This window comes from Carettochelys insculpta, chromosome 1 (assembly GCF_033958435.1).
Source record: "Carettochelys insculpta isolate YL-2023 chromosome 1, ASM3395843v1, whole genome shotgun sequence".
Lineage (NCBI taxonomy): Eukaryota > Metazoa > Chordata > Testudines > Carettochelyidae > Carettochelys > Carettochelys insculpta.
The window spans coordinates 367,816,352-367,837,348 of NC_134137.1; the positions used below are offsets into that span (position 1 = coordinate 367,816,352).

A 20,997-nucleotide genomic window follows, 5' to 3' on the forward strand; every position below is an offset into this window, starting at 1 on the left:
GGTGAAGCATTGGAATGCGTTGCCTAGAGAGGTGGTGGATTCTCTATCCCTTGAGGTTTTTAAGTCCCGGCTGGACAAGGTCCTGACTGGGATGACTTAGTGGGGGTTGATCCTGCTTGAAGCAGGGGGCTGGACTAGATGACGTCCTGAGGTCCCTTCCAGCCCTAAGATTCTGTGATTCTGTGACGTAGCCTATGTGATCTGGAAATGTTGGGTAACTTCCCCTTTAACAGGTGCGGTGCATTGTGGGATATGATATTGTATCTGTACGTTGACTGAGTTGCTAATATAGTTTTGGTGTTGAAAAGAAAGCTTGTGACATTCCTGCTGTGAAGGGCAACATGCATTTTAAGAAGGAAAACTGAAATTAAACATGAAGTAAAATTGGCATAATTTAAATAGGTTTGGGAGTGAAAGTCAAGAAGGTTGTGGTACAAACATATATGTAAAGTATGAGAAAATAGAATATAAAAAATTGGTGAATGTCCTGTAGTGAATGTGTATCACATTACAAATTACTGGGTGCACTGTTCTTAAAATATGGGTTACAAAAAGTATGGTTTGGCGTTATTTATTAAAGACTGTCTCATTCACATGTATGGTGGCTCTTGAATTATTGAGTATTTTTACGAATTCAAATAAAATGGCTGCTCTTGCTATTTTGGTTGCCAACCCCTGGTTTAGGCAATGTGGCCCAGTGCATAGTCTCTGAAGGCAGTGTTGAGCTTCCAGAATTCCACTAGAGGTTAAAATATACTCTCTCCCAGAATTCCATCAAAGGTGGTATGTGCCTTCTAGGTTACTGTTGACTTTCTCATGGGGCGTGTGAAATAGCATATAACTCACACATACTTTTCACAAGACTCGAACACACTATGGATCTTTACTTATCACACAAGAAATACAGACCTATAAATATACAATGAACCCAACATTCATTTCCTTGCCTGTTTCCTCACCAATCCAGAACATTCTTGGGGTTGGTGTCAGAGTCCTTTGAGGCCATCTAGTTTTTTTTCTGTTGCAATGCATCATTTGTGTACAGAAGTATGGAGTCATCTTTCCCTCATCTCTTCCTCTTTATGGTATTTCAGTCTCCTTCAACTCTTCTTTTCAGAATTCCTTTGTGTCTTACCTTTGCAAATCATTTTTATGCTCCTTCATTGTGTATTTTTTTGCTACTTGGGAAACTTTTACTTTCCAAACTCCCAGCCCTTCTGCAGATCAGCTTGGCTAAGCTGGTTTCCCAACTCTAGCAGTCTCCTTAGTGTAACTATTGTGTGGGCAAAATATAATTATTAAAGTTAAGTCCTCCTCGTTGTCCTCAGTCTTACATGTACCTGCTGCAGATGCTGTTTGCAGTGGTGGAGACACATACATAGGGGCTTCACATTATATGGCAGTTCCAGTAGAACAAATTCATATTGTCAAACAGAATCCCTAAGTTGTACAAACCAGCCCCCCCCAGCCTCCAAATCATCACAGATGCTCCTCTTGCAAAATCAAAATAGATTAGTTTTTTTAATTTTCCTTTTTTCATTTTAATTTATGCCATGTGTGTTCATTTTATTGTTGGAAAGAAAGACTTAAGAATCTGGTCTTAATCAGAAAATCTTCAGTGATGTAAAACTCAAAAAAGTGTCATACCAAAAATGGAAACTAGGCCACATTACCAGGGACAAATATAAACAACACAAGCATGTAGGGGCAAAATTAGAAAGGCAAAGGCACAAAATGAGCTCAAACTAACTAGAGACGTAAAGGGTAATAAGAAAACATTACATTCTTCTTCTTGGACTGAGCCATCGATCAACGTCTCTCGTCTTCTATGATGCCATTGGTGAGTGACTAAACCAGTCTTTGATCAGAAGAGCCAATTACAGATGTCACATAAAAAACCACCAACTATGCACATTGTATGTTCTTTTCAGATCCTACACTTTTCCTGTAGTGCCTGGCTATGCTGACTCTCAAAGCAATTAAGAGCCTGTACAATGGTTTGATGCCATGACAATCTCTCCTGAACTAGAGTTTTCACATCACTGGGAGATCTGCTGTATGACTTCATGTTCGCCTTTAAGATGTCTTTATAGTGCTTATGCTGACCACCAGTAGAGTGCTTTCCATGAGCAAACTGGCCATAGAAGACCATCTTGCGTATCTGTATATCATCCATCCTTATAACATGACCAATCCAGCAAAACTGATCATGAGTATTGTTTCCATGACTGTGATACCACACAGCTTAAGAACCTCTGTGTTGGGAATTTTGTCCCACCAATTCATGTGGCAGTCTTCCTCAGATAGTGCATATAGAACCGATCGAGTTTCAAAACATGGAAATGATATATTGTCCATGACTCTGAGCCATACAGAAAGATATTCAGGACAATTGTGATAAACTGCTGTCTTCGTAGGGAGTTTTAATACCATGGTCATCCCATAGGAGTTTGGTCAATTTTCCAAAAGCATCTCTGGCTTTGGCTAATCAAGCAGATATATCATGATCCACATTTATGCTAGAGGACAGTACACTTCCAAGGTAGCAGATCTTGTCAATAGCCTTAAGGGCTATACCAGCAACAGTGATCACTGAAGTGCTGGGCTCTTTCCAGACAGGCTGAGGCATAACTTCTGTGTTCTTGAAACTCTCTGAGAGTCCAAAATGGTGAGCGGAAGTAGCAAAGCAATCAAAAAGCTCCTGTGCATCCTTCACTGAATGAGGCAACAATGCACAGCCATCAGAAAACAGGTCAGGGATAATTGTAGTAACCACTGGAGATTGAAAATCTGCCATCTGTTCAGAACTGCATAGGTATGCCCAACGTGCGGTCCTTAAAAGCAACTAACAGCATCATGTAGATGTGGAAAAGGGGAGGGCACATCCTTGCTTTGTACAATTTGATATGTCTAAAGGTGCTGATGTCTCTCCATTGTTAAGGACACAACCAAGCATGCCATCATAAAAAGACAGCCAGTTCACCCAAGTATTTTTCAGAGCCCATTTCATTTGACTGTGTTTTAACACCTTGGTCAAGTCAATGAAAATCACATAGAAGTCCTGATGTTGCTCTCTACATTTCTCATGTAGCTGTGTGGCTGTAAATATCATGTCAGCAGTGCCTTGATGGGCATGAAATCGACACTGGCTTTCAGGAATAATACAGTTTTTGAACATATGGGCTATGTCTACACTAGCCAAAAACATGCAAATGGCCACTTCAAAGTTTACTAATGAAGCGCTGAAATACATATTCAGCGCCTCATTACCATGCGGGCGCCATGGCACTTCGAAATTGACGCGGCTGGCCGCCGCGCGGCTCATCCAGATGGGGCTCCTTTTTGAAAGGACCCCTGCTACTTCGAAGTCCCCTTATTCCTATGAGCAGATAGCTTTCAAGTACCTAAAAGGTTGCAACAAGGAGAAGGGAAAAAAATTATTTTCCTTAACTCCTAATGATAGTACAAGAAAAAATGAGCGTAAGTTATATTCTAGCAAGAGAGGTTTAGGCTTAACATTAGGAAAATCTTCATAGCTGTCAGAGTGGTTAAGCATTAGAATAAATTGCTTTGGGGAGATTGTGGAAACTCCCTCACTGGAGATTTTTAAGAGCAGGTTAGACCAGCACCTATCAGGGATGGTCCAGATGGTACTTGCCCCTGCCATGAGTGCAGGGGACTGGACTTGATGACCTCCTGAGGTTCCTTCCAGTTCCATGACAAAATTCTACAGCTGTTCCTCTCCATCTAAAGTCCAGAGAAGAGGGAGTGTGGGCTTGAAGATATTCTCAACTGGTGTAGCTTGTGATACCTCCATTGAAGTCTGAGTTCACCTATATCAATATTGCTATGACAGTTTAACAAAGCTGAGGATCAGCTCCAGAGTGTGCTAGATATAGAAGCCAGCATTTAAAAATATTAATTACCATTTTTATATAAGCCTTCTATAATTTTTCATCATGTTTAATGCTAAGGGTACTATTCCAATTTCATAATGCTATTCTGTTATGCAGAAATATTTCAGAGATATTATGTTTCAGATTACTATTACTAACAGGAAATACAAATATCTAAGATTACTGAGCACTTAAATTTATTTTAAATAAGATATTGATATAGTTTGATTCAGGAAAATGTCTCCATTTCTGAAGGACAGTAATGGTTATAGAGGATTTATTTTGTTTTATTTTTACATAAAATATAAAATCTGTTTGATTCCTCAAGTCAAATGTTATAAAAACTGCTATTCCTAGCACGGGAGATGCATTATATTAGCTATATAGCATGTTCAGCTTATGGTGATGGACTTAAATATGTTAATATTCTATTTGGTTTTTTATTTGACTGTTCTTTAACAACTTGTTAGCTGAAGATTTATCCCAAAGGAGAGGTTTCTGTTGTGTACAGCTCCTGGTTTTGCTGGATATGGTGCAGTTGTTTCTTCCCGGCTATAAAAATATTTCACATCCTTTTCCCTTCTTAATACCTGTGTGATTGAGCCTATCTCATGAAAGAGGTGCTTCCTTCAAAGAAGATATTGTTCTTGTTTCTGGCAGCTTTTCTGCTTCTTTCTGTCGTTGAAAACTGCATCAGACAATGGGAGTCCTTAATTTAGTGTTCTGTTATGTGTCTAGTCAGAATCTTGTAATATTTTTCACTAATGAGGATTGTCCTCTATTTAAATCAAGCAGCAGCAACGAAGGGTCCTGTGGCACCTTATAGACTAACAGAAAAGTTTAGAGCATGAGCTTTCATGAGTTAACTCACTTCATCTGAAGAAGTGAGTTAACTCACGAAAGCTCATGCTCTAAACTTTTCTGTTAGTCTATAGGGTGCCACAGGACCCTTCGTTGCTGCTACAGATCCAGACTAACACGGCTACCCCTCTGATAGTTAAATCAAGCAGTGCTTTTGAGAGAAAAGTCAATGAACCCTGTAGGGCCTGCAGGAAAGACCAAAATGAGTTCTAGCGTTATTTTGCCTGTTGTTTACATGCCTCCTGAGTACTGCTGAATTTCTGATCAAATCACTGTTTTCTAGTAGCTTTGAATTTCTGTGCTGGAGTCTGTTGTTTTTTCCACAGATAATTTTCTGCTTTATGAGCCTTTCACTTATTGTTCAGGTTATTAGTACTGACTGTTCTTCTAACTCAGCTTTCACAAAACTTCTGTCAGCCCTTGCATCAACCTTCAAGTCAGGATTTCAGAAAGCAATCGTATTTGCTGTTTGTTTCATCTAGAGTGATCCCCTTAGGTGGTAGAGTTGCCCTGCTGTTAGACTCTGGAAGCAAATCTGTGCTTCATTTGTTTTACTTATTATTTAAGGGTATTTTATTTAGTAATATAGAGCACAGATCTTTGGCTGTTTTTTTTATTCCGTCCATGGTTCAGTTTTGTTTTTATTTGTTAAGAAGTTTGTCTCACAAAGCATGGATTATGGAGCTTCTACTAAGTGCAGATTCTCAGCATTCTGCTGACCTTTACCCCCGCCCCCTTTTCCCAACACTGTGTGTCAACTGAGAACAGGTGTGGATAATAATTTTTGATGGTTTTGGTGGCGGGGGGGTACTCCCAGAATTTGGAAAGTGGTCAAGGGCTGCACTCTTCCATGATACTAATGGAGGAGGTGAAGGGTCTGGGCTGACTAAAGCCTGGTCTATGCTTAAGTTTTACTGGTGTAGAGGTGTGATTGTTTACTGAAATAGTTAAACTAATAAAACCCATAGTGCGGATGCAGTAAGGCCAGCTGGTTGAAAGTGCCTTGTACCAGCAAAGTTAGAGCAGAAAAGCCTTCTAGTATAAACAAGTGCTGCCACTGTGTCTATCTGTGGATAAACAGAGGATTGTAGTGTCCAGGGTGGGCAGTTCAATTTCCTTAAAAGGTAATACATTTTACCCATCAGTTTTAAATAAAAGTTTCACCTAAGCATTTTTCTGCCTTTTATCACACATGAAGCTGACTAAATCATGTACAAAATTAGGTTATATGGTAATAGCATCAAGGTGTATGTACTGAAATCTTGTACACAACACCAGTGCGCTTCACTGTGCTTTTTAGAAAGCAAGCTTTTTGAGGTTGGCACTTCTTGTTTATGTGCATATACATTTTGCAGTGGTGAAAGATTGTGTGCATCTGCCTTGTATAGTATAGATGATAAATTTTCCTATCGTTGGGAAGTTCTGATTTGGCCAGTACTCTTTTTGTGCTTTTTAGCCCAGTGCTTCTCAACCGGGGGTACATAAATTTATCCAGATATTGGCCTAGTTTTATAATGGGCTACATAAAAACAGTAGTAAAGTCAGTACAGTCTAAAGGTTCATTCAGACAATGACTTGTTTCTACTGCTTCATATGCCTTACACTGAAATGTCAATACAGTATTTCCAGTCCAATTCATGTGTTTGGTAATAAGATGGTAGAAAGTCAGCAAGTAGCACTAGTCTTCTGTGATATTTTTGCATTTTTTGTAAGTAATTTTTAAGTGAGGTGTAGCTTGGTGGTATGCAAAACAAATCTGATTCCTGAAACAGTACAGTAATCTGGAAAGGTTGAATGGAACTTGTTTCAAGACCTCAGATTACTTTAGAACCATGTTTCTCAATCAATCGTATGCCTACACTTGGGGGCATGTGAAAAAAGTCCATCCCCCACTTTTTTTTAAAAAGGGGTGCTTTATTTAAAAAAAAAAGCTGAGAAACTGTTTTAGCCTTTCATGTTTGTTCTTTTCAGTGGGTATCTGATCCTTGGATTATTTTAAAAAAATTTAGTTTCACTAGTACATTCCTAACCTAAAGGTTGGATTACTTGATAATGTGTCCTTAAAATGGGGGTTCAGTTGCCCAGACACATCTGTAGCTTGTATATGAGCCTTTCAGTTCTGGAAACTTGAGTCAAAATCGCAAATGAAGGTACGACACGCTAAGATTCCCTCTCTTTGAAAGAGGAAGAGGAGCTGTTTTTCACTTGCTGCCTAGTTTATAATCCTAATTCAGATTGATGCTTTGTGCATGCAGTAACTTGTCATTTGATCTGTCCTGACTTCCAAAGTGTGTTAAATTTAAAAAAAAAAAAATCCGATATAGTAGTGAATTACCTCTTTTTTGATTTATAATCAATTTTTTCTGCATGAAATGACTACAAAATCAGTTACCAAATTATAATAGAAAAATGTTTTTTAATTATGCTGATAGTGTCCTTTCTCATTCCTTCCATTATAATACACTAGGATAAGGGGTGAGAAGAAATGCAATACACAGTAAGAGTCAGTCTAGATTTCCTGTGCTATAATAACAGCAAAGTCTTGAGATGTGTAAATATTACGGTGATGACACAACACAAGAAACGGTGAATAGAAAAGTAGATGGATATGATTAATTCTTAACCTTCAGTCCAGTTGTATAAATATATACTTTTGTAAAATTTGCAGTATCCTGCATCTTCCTCTGTGTTTGTGTGATATAAAAACTCAAACTGTATAACCTCAAATAGTTTTATCTTAAAGTCATATATTGGTCAGTTTTGTACCTTCAAGTATATTAATACTGGAACATGTCCCTTGCTCCATGGGGAACAAAAAATGCATTGCACTGGATATAGGAGCATCAGAATTATTTGATTAAATACTGGTGTATTTGTTTACTCTTTCAGTGATCTTTCTCTTTTGCCAGCTAAAACAGCTTTGGATTCAGAAGGATTTCTGCTTGCCACAAAGCTATAGAGACCTGCTCTGGGTGCTGATGTATACATGCTTGCTTAACTATACATCTGCAAAAAGATAATGTTTTGTAGGTGGCATTCAGAGTAATGCCAGAATTTAGAAGCATTGTTTCCAAGAATGATTGATACAGATATCTAGCTTGTTTTGGGAGTGGGAAGAAAGCTCCAAAATATCATCTATTTCCATTTTTTTATCCCCCTTTCTTCTCTCAAGGGGTCCACACTGGACCAGAATATTTATAGCTAACTGAGGTTGGATGAGTCCTCACTTCAGTTCCTCTGGTTCATATTGGGCTTTGCCAATAGTAGACAATTTTAGTGTTATTTCCTGTAGCCAAGTAGAGTAGCACATTTTAGAAGCAGTACTTCCAAAAAGAATGGAAAAAAACTTGGTTGCTTGTGCCTTTCTCATCCATTTTTTTGTCCTTTGTAGAGCACGGTTAAGACACTACGTATTTAGACAAAACAAACAAAGCAGACATGTAGCACTTTAAAGGCTAACAAAATAATTTATTAGGTGATATGTTAGTATTTTAAGGTGCTACACGACTGCTTTCCTGTGTTGTTAGGATATAGACGGACACAGCTACCTCTTTTTTACTGTACTACATATTTAGACTGAAGTTAGTCTCACTAGGTCAACTTTTATAAAAGATGAATCTACTCTAAGCCCCTTCTGCTAGCTTTAAGGGCAAGGGCATTTAGAGTCAGTTTCTGGACTCCTTAAGAGGAGTAGTGCTAAATTGAAGCTTGCCCGGTCGATTTTGGGATAGCACAGACACAACGCTATTACATTCGAAGTTCTTAGACTCCTGGAGGTGTAATACAGTGTCCCAATATGACTGCTTTGGTCAGTACTTGCAAGTCTGCTGCACTCCCAGGTACACAGGAAAAGACCAGTGAAATTGTGAATTTCATTTCCTGTTTGGCCAGCGTGATAAACCCAGCCGCACACCTCAGCAGTTTGCCTGACTGTGAATGCCCAGGGTTGCAAATGAGCTGCAGCATGGAGTGTGCAGGAGATCCAGGCTATGATTTCTGTGTGGGGAGAATAGTCTGGGAAGACAGATCTCTGGAGTGGCTGGAGAAACGCAGATATCGATGCTAAAATCGCACAGGACATGTTGGAAAAAGGGCACAGCAGGGATACCTGGAAGTGCCGTGTGAAAATAAGAGCCCCTGCAAGCCTGCCAGAGGGCAAAGGAGGGAAATGGAGAGTCTAGGTCAGAGAGATAAACATGCTGCTTCTATGAGCAGCTGCACGGGATATTCGGGGAGCAGAGAGGGAAGGAGAAGAGGACCCAGCCGCTGTCCCAGAGCTGTCGTGGATATCTCCCAAGTGATTGTGCCAGCAGTCAGGGGTAACAACAAGGAGGAAATTGTAGCTGAGGAGGAGTAGAGGCAGGTGGAGCGTCCCATCTCACCGACAGCCAGGGTTGTTTTTTGAATTTTGGAGCCAATTCCCTCCCAGGACTTATTGCTGCTGGACCCTGATGATGGGGAGGGCACTTCTGGTGAGTTTTACATTTGTTGTCATACTACAGTGCGTAAATGTAACTGGGTTTTATCTGTTTGTTCTGCCCCCAATGGGTATAATGACAGCCACTCTGCCTACGCAGCACCAGCTTCCCAGCGAAGTTTAACAGGTCTGGAGATGAAGCAGGAATCCTCCCTGCGCATCTCAGCAAAGCTCTCGTAGAGGTATTCTTTAATCCTTCTCTGAAGGCGTTTTGGGTGGCCTGCTTTATTCCATCCTCCATGGTAGGACACCTTTCCATGCCAAGCCAAGAGTAAGTGATCTGACAACATAGCAACAGAAAACATAGCTGCAGAAGGCTCATGTTTCTGGGCACATTCAATCAATATTCGCTCCCTGTGGTGCTCTGTGATTTGGAGAAGACTGGTGTGAAACATGGCAATCTGAATGAAATAGGCAAAGCCCTCTGTAATTAGTAGCACTGAAGCAATCCACCTCTGTTTGCTCCCCGCCCCAACCACAAAAAAAATCATGACTGCAGGTTGCAGGCACACTGGTGGGGTGGGGCAGGTGGGGGCCTCCACAAGCTGACCACGTTTCCTTCAAACGCGCCTGGTCCCCACACACCTTGCAGGGCCCCTCATGAAATTGGTCCCTCCCTTGCAAATGCAGACACCTACAATCATGAGAGCTGTACTTTGCAAGCACTCAGTCACACATGCTCTGAAAATGGAAACAAAAGAGCAAAAACTCCAACCTGTTGCTTACCCTGTCTGTCAGCAAACCGAGTCTCACGCTGTGCTGTCTTCTATCTGCCTGTTAGGTGCTTACCAAGGATGCATTTGGCCTTGTACATAACACGTGCCTTTGTGCAGAACCCTGTTTCATTCATTATGAAAGAGCCAACGTTCTGTGTTTTACAATGTGTCTTCTCTAAAGTCTGCCCTTGCTTTTTTCCCCTCTACTGTGGCTGCAGTAGTGACTCTGCTCTCCACTCCCCAAGATCTTCTGTCACTTTGGCTATCCCAGATCAGAAGGTGAAATAAGCATACACAGGATGAAATGTTTAATGAGCTAGTGCAGTCTCCTGCACCGACAGAGCACAATTGAATACCTGGACAACGATGTTATAGATCATATGTATTGAACAAGAAGAGAGAAGAGCGTTCAGGGAACACGAGTGTAAGGCACAGGCTGAGGTGTTGAGGCTCATTGGGGGAACAAACAGAGCTGATGAGGCACAGGAAAAGCATGTGGAGCACAGAGTCCTCCTGTATCCTATGATAAACTACCTCTTCTCCTCATCCAAGTTCCAGAACCGCATCTCCCAGGCACCCCAGAATGCAGGGATGTGGGTGGAGTCACAGGCAGACTTTCAGTCAATTCCCAGGGCTGTCTCCTGGGGCAGAAGGCTCATTTCCACAGCTTTGGTTGCTACACATGGTGATTGTAATAAGACACTTGGCCTTGCACGGTCCATCCCCAGTTGGAGCTCACATAAGGAAATTTTCTGCCTCTGTTCCATGTGTTTCCTAAATAAAAATGCATGATTTCAGAACAAGATCTTTGTGTCAACTGCATTTGGGGCGAGTGGTCTGCAGGACAGCATATGTACTCCAGGGGCCATCTGTACATAACTGTCACATCACTGGTCATTCATGAAACTGGTTTTCAAAGCCTTCGTGATTCACAGTGCCCCTTGATGTACTCTCCTTATTGCCTCAGTGTCTGGTTGCTCATAATTAGCAACTAGGGTATCTGCATTGGGCACCCCATACCAGAAGCTTTTTCCCCTTACTTTCAGAGATATTATGGAGCAAACAGCAAGCAGCCACAGTAATGGGAATATTGCTTTCACTGAGGTCTAACCTTGTCAGTTAGCTCAGAAAGTGTGTTTCTAGGTGGTCAAAGGCACACACCATTCCTCACTTGCTCAGCCTGTAGTTGAACTGCTCTTTACTTCTGTCCGTCTGCCTGTGTATTGCTGCACATGCCATGGGAGCACGGGGTAGGCAGGGTCTCCAAGGATGACTACTGGCATTTCAACATCCCCAATGGTAATTTTCTGGTCTGGGAAGAAAGTTCTATCTTGCAACTTTCTGAAATGATCAGAGTTCTTAAAAGTGCACATATCGCACATTTTTCCTGACCATCTCTCATTAATGTTAGTGAAATTGCCCTTGTGATCCACCAGACCTGCAACACCATCAAGAAATACAACTTGCAGTTTAGGTACTATGTGGCAAAATGATTAGGTGCCAGGATATAGATGTGTTCCATCTATTGCCCTACCACATCTGGGGAATCCCACTACAGAAAGACATCCATTATGTCCTTCATGTTTCCCAGAGTCACTATTTTTCCTAGTAGAAGGGTATTCATTGCCCTTGCTATTTGAATCACAGCAGCACCTCTGTAGTTCTTTCTTACTGCCATTCGGTTCCCAACAGACCAGTAGAAGTTTAGCATTGCAAGCTTCTCAGCTTCCCTGGGGCTATTGCCACTAGCTTCAGCAGCTGTCATTCTGGTATTGCTGTACTTCAAGGTGGGGGAAAATGATTTACAAAGTTCCATGCAAGGGGCCTTATGCATGCACAAATTTTGCTCTCATGGGTCACCGTCCCATACCTGTGTAGGTATGCAGTCCCACCAGTCTGCGCTTGTCCCATCGGCCCAGAATCAGTGTTCCATTGTGTCAACAGGATCGAATACTGCCAGCATACTCCAGTTGCTGTACTCAGTGAATTCCTGTATGTCTCTGTTTGTGGGCCCCTCACATTCCTCACTCTGGCAGCTCATGGCTAGGCTCTGGAGAAACCACAGCTTAATGTGTGAGGTGTTTCCAACAGTTTGCATCTGAGCAGGGTCCATGCTTGCCATGCTATGGCACCTGCATGGATGACCAAGGGAAAAAGGAAATGAGAAGATTGTTTGCTATTGCTTTCAAGCAGTGTGGGAAGATGTAAGTGCATTATGAGGGGTTAACAACATGTACCCAGAACTACCTGCCGCAGTGTTTTGCTCCCATCATGCACTCTATAACCAAGAATGCAGAGGGGTGGCAGGAACTGTGGGATGGCTACCCACAGTGCATTGCTGTCAACGTTGAAGGCAGCCACACTACTGGGACACACTCCTTGAATTTGTAAATTTGGGTGCTAAAAAGTCAACCTGATTAAATTCAACTTATTCTTCTAGTGTAGGCATACCTTTAGGGTAACAACATATTTAAGGAGAATTTAATTTCTGTTGCACAATGAAAACTAGCATTCACAATGTATATTGGAATTGAATCAGGTAATACTTTTACATCATGACTATCCACCATACCGTATTTGTCACTGCCTCCAGAAGCACTAAATCCTTTAAGAATGCTTTTCTTTAAAAAAAAATTATAAATCATAATACAGAGTTAAGTGGAAAAAAGTCCAATCTACTTGTTAGTTGACTCTTAGCAGATCCCTCCAAATATGTTACCAAATTGCCTGATCAGACATCTGTTAAGCTGATTTGCAATATTTCCTGTATTTGTGTTTTTACACTTGCATGCCCTTTAATTAAGGCTAAGTCTACAATGCAATCAGGAGGTTTGATTGCATCCCCTGTAGGTGTACTGGAACTAGCTAAAGATTAGAGCTGGTTTGAGTAAAAATAGCAATGTAGTCGTGGCGGCAGGTTCAGCCAGACAGGCTAACCTATGTACAGCCCTGCTCAGGACCATGCATTATTTCTGCTGTTCAGGCTAAATCAGCTGTCTTGGCTCTGACACTTTAGCTGCACTAACACCTCCTGATTGTTGTGACAGTCCAAGAGGAAATTTTCAAAAGTGCTAGTGCCATATGTTTTGAATATTTACTAATTTTTCAGCATTGTAATATATTACTAGATTCCTTTTTCCTCCCTCAGAAACTTCTTATTTGACACTACATAGTAATAACAGCAAGTTACATGTAGACGCCTTTGGAACTAGCTTTGTTTGTGAGGTTAGTGCTTATGTGAGAAGCCAGACTTGACGCCCTTCACTCAAGAGTAAGGAACAAGTATAGCCAGGCAGCAGCAGTGCAAGTTTCTACAACTATTCTTATCTTTGTGCATGTCCTGATGTGGAAGAGCCTCATCCAGGTGTGACATAATAGCTTAGTCTCCATGTCTAGTCCTTGGCTCTCTGCTAAGGCTGCCAACATGGTCCCTGTTTACCAGCATTTAGTAGATTAGACTGAACTTGCAAAAATACTTAGAGTATTACTTCAGAACTGTGACACTGTATTGCCCTTTTTTGATAATGATGATGGTTGGTTGGTTGACTGACTCAGGGAAAGCTCTTACTCACATCGATTTTTTTTCTTGTTTGTATTAATATTAATTCTGCATTTCTTTTTTTGTGTATTTTTACAGTTCCATAGGAGAATTTATAAAGGAATCCCATTGCAGCTGAGAGGTGAAGTCTGGTGTTTACTACTTGATGTCCCTAAAATGAAAGAAGAAATGAAAGACTTTTATAATGTAGGTTTCCAAAATTTCCCCTTGGAATTACCAACCACACACTCTTAAATGCTGGGAAGTATTGGGCTTTTATTTTTTTGCAATCTATCAAAAGGAGATGTGTATTTAACCCTGTTTTCAACTCAGTAGCCAAAGAGAAAACCACTATATACTCGGTATTTGATCCACTTACGTTTTAGGTTTTGTAATTTACATATTTTTTTTCTGATTTCCTCCCCCTAGCAACCAAATAATTGAAGTGCCGTTCCATTCATAAAAGAGACTGTAAAAGTAGCATGATTTTACTCAGTAAAATCTTTTCCGAGGTTTTTTTCCCCTCCTCCTTAAGTACCTATGTGTTTAATTCAGTGGAAAAAATAGTTTTAGGAGGGGAGTCTTGTGTGTGGGTTTTTTTCTTATGTTCCTTTATTTTTTCCTCTTATTATCCCTGCAGAACCAACACAACTTTGGGGAATGCACTAACATTATTTCAGAATGAATTCTTATTCTAAATTGCCTTAGTTCACTTGTGAAATAGATTAAGCCAGTTTGAAGTAAGACCATCCCAAAAATAAGGAGTATAGTTTATCCTTTTCAAATTCGTTCCCTGCTCTATTCCGGATTAATTTTCATGGGCATACAAGCTATAAAAAACCATGAAGCCCTATAAGTTTGATTTCTGCTTTGCAGAATTAGGCAGCAATAGTTGAAAGACCGTGCTAATCATTAGCTAGAAAATAAGCAGGTAGAATTGTATTTCATGATCATGTCCTCACCTGGTGAAACTCTGACAGTGGTTGCCACTCCTCCCTTGGAACTAGAGGCAAATTTCTTTAACAAGAAAATATAATGGTAAATAAAAGTGTTTAATGGTAAGTTTTAAAAATCAAAACTACAAGTTGTTTGACTACAGAGGAGTTTCATGTATCTGAATGTTTGGTCAGAGGGAAAACAATAAAAATCTGCTTTAAGAATAACCAAGATAAATTAAATTAATATTTGTAAAGCATTTTGAAGATGTGGAGTACTTTGCATACATGTACTACACCAAAATCTTGTTGCAGTAAGTATGAGAGAATGCTGAATTTACTAAATTTTGAGAAGTTGAGAACAAGCACAATAACAGCAAGTAAAGTTAGGCATACAACAGAGTCATAAAACTGGAAGGAACCTCATGAGGTCATCAAGTCCAGTCCCTTGCACTCATGGCAGGGTCATGCACCAGCTAGACCATTCATGACATGTGTTGGTCTAACGTAGTCTTGCAAATCTCCAATGGTGGTGATTCCACAGCATACCTTGACAATTTATTCCCAGGCTCATGTTTCCTTGATGTTTAATCATTTTTGCTGCTGTTCTCTGGATCATTTGCAATTTGTCCATGCCTTTCCTGAAATGTTGCTCAGAATGGGACACTTTAACTTCAGTTGAGGCCTGATCAGTGCAGAGTAGAGCAAAAGAATTCCCACATCTTGCTTACAACACTCCTATTAATATTTCTTAGAATGATGTTTCCTTTTTTTGCAACAGTGTCACGTTGACTCCTGTTTAGTTTGTGGTCCACTATGATCCCTACATCCCTTTTGGCAATATTTCTTCCTAGATAGTCATTTCCCATTTTGTATGCGTGCAAATTATTGTTCCTTCATAAGTAGAGTACTTTGATTTGCTTGATTGAATTTTATCCTGTTTATCTGAGACAGTTTTCTTTCTGTGTATGTGACACATTGCTTCATTTTGTCCAGACAATTTTGAGTTATAACTCTACTCTCCAAAGCACTTGCGACCATTCCTAGCTTGGTATTATCTGCAAACCTTAAAAGCATGTTCTCTATGCTGTTATGTAAATGATTCATGAAGATATTGAACAGAACTGGTCCCAAAATTCATATGTGCAGAACCCCACTTCTTATGCCCTACTGACATAACTTGAACCATTAATAACTACTCTCTGGGAATGGTTATCTAACCAGTTATGCATGCACCTTAAAGTAGCCCCATTTAGGTTGTATTTCCTTAGTTTATTAATAAGAGACTGTATCAATTACTTTTTACTAAAGTCTAAATACAGCTTACCTACTGCTTCCCCCTTATCCACGAGGCTTGTTATGCTGCCAAAGAAAGCCAATGGGTTCGTTTGATATGGGTTATTCTTTACAAATCCATGTTGATTGTTATTTATTGCCTTATTATCTTCCAGATGTTTGAAAATCGTTCCTCAGTTATTTGCTTCATTACCTTTCCTGGCTGATTTGGTCAGTAGTTTCTTACATGGTCCTTATTTCCTTTTTATATATGGGCACTTTTCCAGTCTTCTAGAATATCTCCTGTCTTCCATGGCTTTTTAAATATGATAGCTAAAGGCTCACATATGTCCTCATTCAGCTACTTGAATTTTCTAGGATACAGTTGTTAGACTCTGGTCACCTGAGGACTAATTTTATACTTATTCTTTTCCTCTTTTAACTCATGAACCTGCTCCATTTTCACTGGCATTCACTATGCTAAGCATCCAGTCACCACCAGCCTTCTTGGTGGCACCTGAAACAAAAAATCATTTATCATCTCTGTCATTTCCACATTTTCTGTTTTTCCCTTTTCTTTGAGTAAGGGACCTACAGTGTCCTTGGTTCTCCTCTTGCTTCTAATATATTTGTTTTCTTGTTACCCTTTATATCTCTAGCTAAACTGAGCTCATTTTGTGCTGTTCCCTTTCTAACTTTGCCCCCACCATACTAGTGTCATTCACTGCGGAGAGTTGGCAGTTTTTCAGAGGGACATCATTAAGGGCCCAAAAGCAAACTATTTCACTGCATAGGAAAAATAGAAAATATGGCAAAAGACCACCTTGTCTTAACCAGGAGATCTTGCATGATCTCAAAATAAAAAGGGAATCGTATAAAAAATGCAAACTAGGACAAATTACAAAGGATGAATATAGGCAAACAACACAGGATTGCAGGGGCAAGATTAGAAAGGCAAAGGCACAAAATGAGCTCAAACTAGCTGCAGGCATAAAGGGAAACAAGAAGACTTTTTATAAATACATTAGAAGCAAGAGGAGGACCAAGGACAGGGTAGCCCCATTGCTCAGTGAGGAGGGAGAAACAGTAACAGGAAAATTGGAAATGGCAGAGATGCAAAATGACTTTTGTTTTGGTCTTCACCAAGAAGTCTGAAGAAGGAATGCCTAACAGAGTGAATGCTAGTAGGAAAAGGGTAGGTTTAGTAGATAAAATTAAAAAAAGAACAAGTTAAAAATCACCTAGAAAAGTTAGATGTCTGCAAGTCAGCAGGGCCTGATGAAGTGCATCTCAGAAAACTCAGGGAGCTGATAGATAACATATCTGACCCTGTAGCTATCATCTTTGGAAAATCATGGGAGACAGAAAAGATTCCAGAAGACTGGAAAAAGACAAATATCGAGCCCATCTATAAAAAGAGGAATAAGAACAACACACAAAACTACTGACCAGTCAGTTTAACTGCTGTGCCAGGAAAGATAACCGAACAAGTAATTAAGGAAATCATCTGCAAACACTTGGAATGTGGTAAGCTGATAGGGAACAGCCATCATGGATTTGTAAAGAACAAATCATGTCAAACTATTCTCATAGTTTTCTTTGATAGGATAACGAACCCTGTGGATAAGGGAGAATCAGTGGATGTGGTATGCCTAGACCTTAGTTAGGCATTTGATTTGGTCTCACATGATGTTCTTATCAATAAACTAGGCAGATACAACTTAGATTGAAATACCATAAGGTGGGTGCAAAACTGGCTGTTTTAAGTACTCAGAGAGTAGTTATTAATGGTTGCAAAAAAAAAAAAAAAAAAAGCAAACATGATTCTGGGGTGCATTAACAGGTGTGTTGTGAGCAAGACACGAGAAGTCATTCTTCCACTCTACTCTGTGCTGGTTAGGCCTCAGTTGGAGTATTGTGTCCAGTTCTGGGCACCACATTTCAAGAAGGATGTGGAAAAATTGGAGAGGGTCCGGAAAAGAGCAACTAGAATGATCAAAGTTCCAGAGAGCAAGACCTAGGAAGAAAGGCTGAAAGAACTGGGCTTGTTTAGTTTAGAAAAAAAGAAGATTAAGGGGGCACATGATAGCGGTGTTCAGGTATCTAAAAGGGTATGATGAGGAGGAGGGCAAAAACTTGTTCTTCTTGGCCTCTGAGGATAGAATGAGGAGCAATGGGCTTAAACTGCAGCAAGGAAGGTTTAGGTTGGACATTAAGAAAAAGTTCTTAACTGTCAGGGTGGTCAAACACTGGAATAAATTGCCCAGGGAGGTTTTGGAATCTTCATCTCTGGAGATATTTAAGAACAGGTTAGATAAATGTCTGTCAGGGATGGTCTAGACAGTATTTGGTCCTGCCATGAGGGCAGGGGCTGGACTGGATGATGTCTCAAGGTTCTTTCCAGTCCTAGTATTCTGTGATATGTATCCTTTGTAATTTGACCCTAATTTCCACTTCTTGTAGGACTCCTTTTAGAATTGTAGATCATTCTTCCTCTCCTGGATAAGCTAGGGTGGTCTTTTTCCATATTTCCTGTCTTTTCTATGCAGTGGAATAGTTTGCACTTGCAACCTTAATAATGTCTCTTTGGAAAACTGCCAACTGTCTCCCACTGTTTTTGTATTTGTCTTGCTTCCCATGAGACCTTTCAGTCAGCTCCCTGAATTTGCAGAAGTCTGCCCTCTTGAAATCCATCATCTTTTTTTTGTTGTTCTCACACCTACCATTCCTGAGAATCACAAGCTCTATCTTTTCATGATCACTTTCACCTAAGCTGCCTTACATTTTCACATTCTCAATCACTTCCTCTCTGTATTTTAAAATCAAATCTAGAACAGACTTGTCGTAGTCGTTTTTTTCACCATCTGAAATAAAAAAAAAGTCTCCAATACTTTCCAAAAACTTGTTGGATATCTGGGCCCAGATGTTTTACAGAATTAAATGTGCTTTATTGATTTCTTTTGGCAACTACACTTTAGCTTATTATAATTTGCAAAATATCCTAAGCAAAGTTCTGATGAAATAAAGCGTATTTCTGAGGTGACTTTTTTGGTAATCATATTTTAAGCCTTTGTCTTCTGAGACCCATTACAGCTCTTTCATTCTAAATCTATCCTGAGAAATAAAGGTAGTACTTATACATAAAATATGGATAAGTGAGGTTCTGCTGGGTTCAAACAAGAATGTGCTTTTTATATATCTAACATAATTTTCAAGCTAGTCACAGAAATTTGTGGTGCGGGAACTTTCTACATACAAAGTATGCCTAGATATAAGAATAGCTTTTAGTATAATCTATACAGGTTCAATTATTGTGGTGTAAGATGCATTTGGAGGACACAGATGAAAATATTAAGGAAGATGCCAAACAGGAAGAAAACGTATTCCATGATGAATAAATATATAAGATATAGAAGATCATCCTTTTTTCTAGTGTGGAAGCAAGGACATATTTGGAGTTCTTTGGTTATGATTGTCAGTCTAACCTCCGAAATCCACCTCCTGTCCTACAATATATGTTAAATTTAAAATGGCATTACAAACTTAAGTGATTGTACAGTTCAACCCAATCAAGATACAGAGGCGTTAAATAAAAAACCCCAAACCGACAGACCGACTGACCCCACTCAGGCTCATGCTCACGCTCGTAACATGGATATTACCAGAGAGCCAGACCAGTAAGTAAAACAATGAACCAGTAAGCCAATGCTGTCATAGGAATCTTCACTTTGTCCTTTTCTTCAAGTAATGTCCCTAGAAAGAAGAGAAAGAAAAAGAACTTTGGTTTACATTTACGCCCCTGTGTTGTTCAGAAGACTGGTTTTAGTTTTTCAGGTAAACTTTCCTTCCACAGAAGGGATCCTCCCTGTCAATCTGTTTGGAGCCCAACAGCTGTCAGGAACAGTCACATGAAGGTCTTGAAGGACAGTGTGACCTTTCTGTTTTATATAAGTCACTAAGGGGTACCAGATCTCCCTCCATCTGCACAGAAGAAGTACTCAAAGTTTGGAATTGGTACGTCCATCATAATGTGCTCGTCTCAGCTGCCTTATCTACCAGAGAAAAGAACATGATGCTTCAAGACATATTTCCTTTTTATGAGCCTTGATTACAGATCTCTTTGCTACTTAGGCTTGATCCATACCAGGCAGGTAAGTTGATTACAGATACTCAGTCCTAGCTGTGGCAATTGCATAGCTAGAATCGACTTATCTGCAACCAACTTAACTGAGCATTCTCACTGAGGAAGGTCAACAGGAGAATTTCTCTGGTCAACCTCCTTTACTCTTCGTGACAGCAAGGAATACAGGGGTCGTCTGCCAACTCCTGATAGGTCACTTTCATGTGTCCCTACCAAACATGCGAAATCAAACCCCAGAAGATCAACCATGAGAGGGTTGACCACCTGAGTAATGTAAACATTGCCTCAGTAAAACAGGAAATGTCCTCATTGCTACTCCAGGGCCGACCTGGAGACACATTCACTGGGAGATATGCTCTTCCCTCCTGGGAAGGGGACCTCTTGTATAGCTTTCCCCAGTTTCCTCTACTATCCACAGTCCTGTTGAAAATTTAATGAGACAAAGCAAGAGTTATTTCACTTGCTCCTTGCTGGCCAAGACAAGTTGTTACAGATGACAATATATCCTTCATTTACTCTTTAGCACATTCCTCACTTGATTTCTAAAAGCAGGCTAGTCCTTCACCTTCATATGTGGGTCTTTCACCTCCATGCTTGGCTCATTCTTGGTTCCAAGTCATAGTGGCAGAATGTTCTGAGGAGGTCAAATATGTATTGCCACAAAGCTTAAAGTTGACCACTTGACATATTTGCTTACAATATGGAACAGATTCCAAGTTGGGTTGTCATTTTAAGGACATAGGTCTTCTCTCCCTCTGATTTTATGCTACATTTTAGACTTGAGATCAAAACTCTGTCAGTTCTATTAAGGTACATTGAGAAAATGGCTTTCCATTATCATTCCACGCATACTGTTTGCTGACTTGCTGACACTTATATTCCTTAAGTGCATTAGGAATTTCTTTCCGTGTACGAAACTGCCCACTGCAGCTGGGATCTTAGCCTTGTTCTCAGCACTTTGACTAGACCTTCCTTTTTGAGTCCGTGGTAACTTGCTTTGTCTTTTACGTGTCCGTAACTGACATCACCTCAGCTAGTTATATAGGAGAAATAACAACTCTGATGGCATACACACTATGCACTTTTTTTAAAGACAAAATAGTTCAGAAGCCACATTCCCAATTTCTCCCTAAAGTTGCCTCCACTTTCCATGTGAAT

General features: G+C 40.1%; 1 protein-coding gene across 4 annotated transcripts in view; it reads left to right on the top strand.

Moving 5' to 3' along the window:
- The window catches only part of USP6NL (USP6 N-terminal like), a 242,932-nt gene that overhangs the window by 154,088 nt on the left and 67,847 nt on the right, over positions 1–20,997 (top strand). For all 4 annotated transcript variants that reach the window (XM_075017960.1, XM_075017968.1, XM_075017974.1 and 1 more), the window contains one exon: positions 13,588–13,695. In XM_075017960.1, the coding sequence (XP_074874061.1) occupies positions 13,588–13,695 (108 nt within the window). The remainder of the gene's footprint in view (positions 1–13,587; positions 13,696–20,997) is intronic.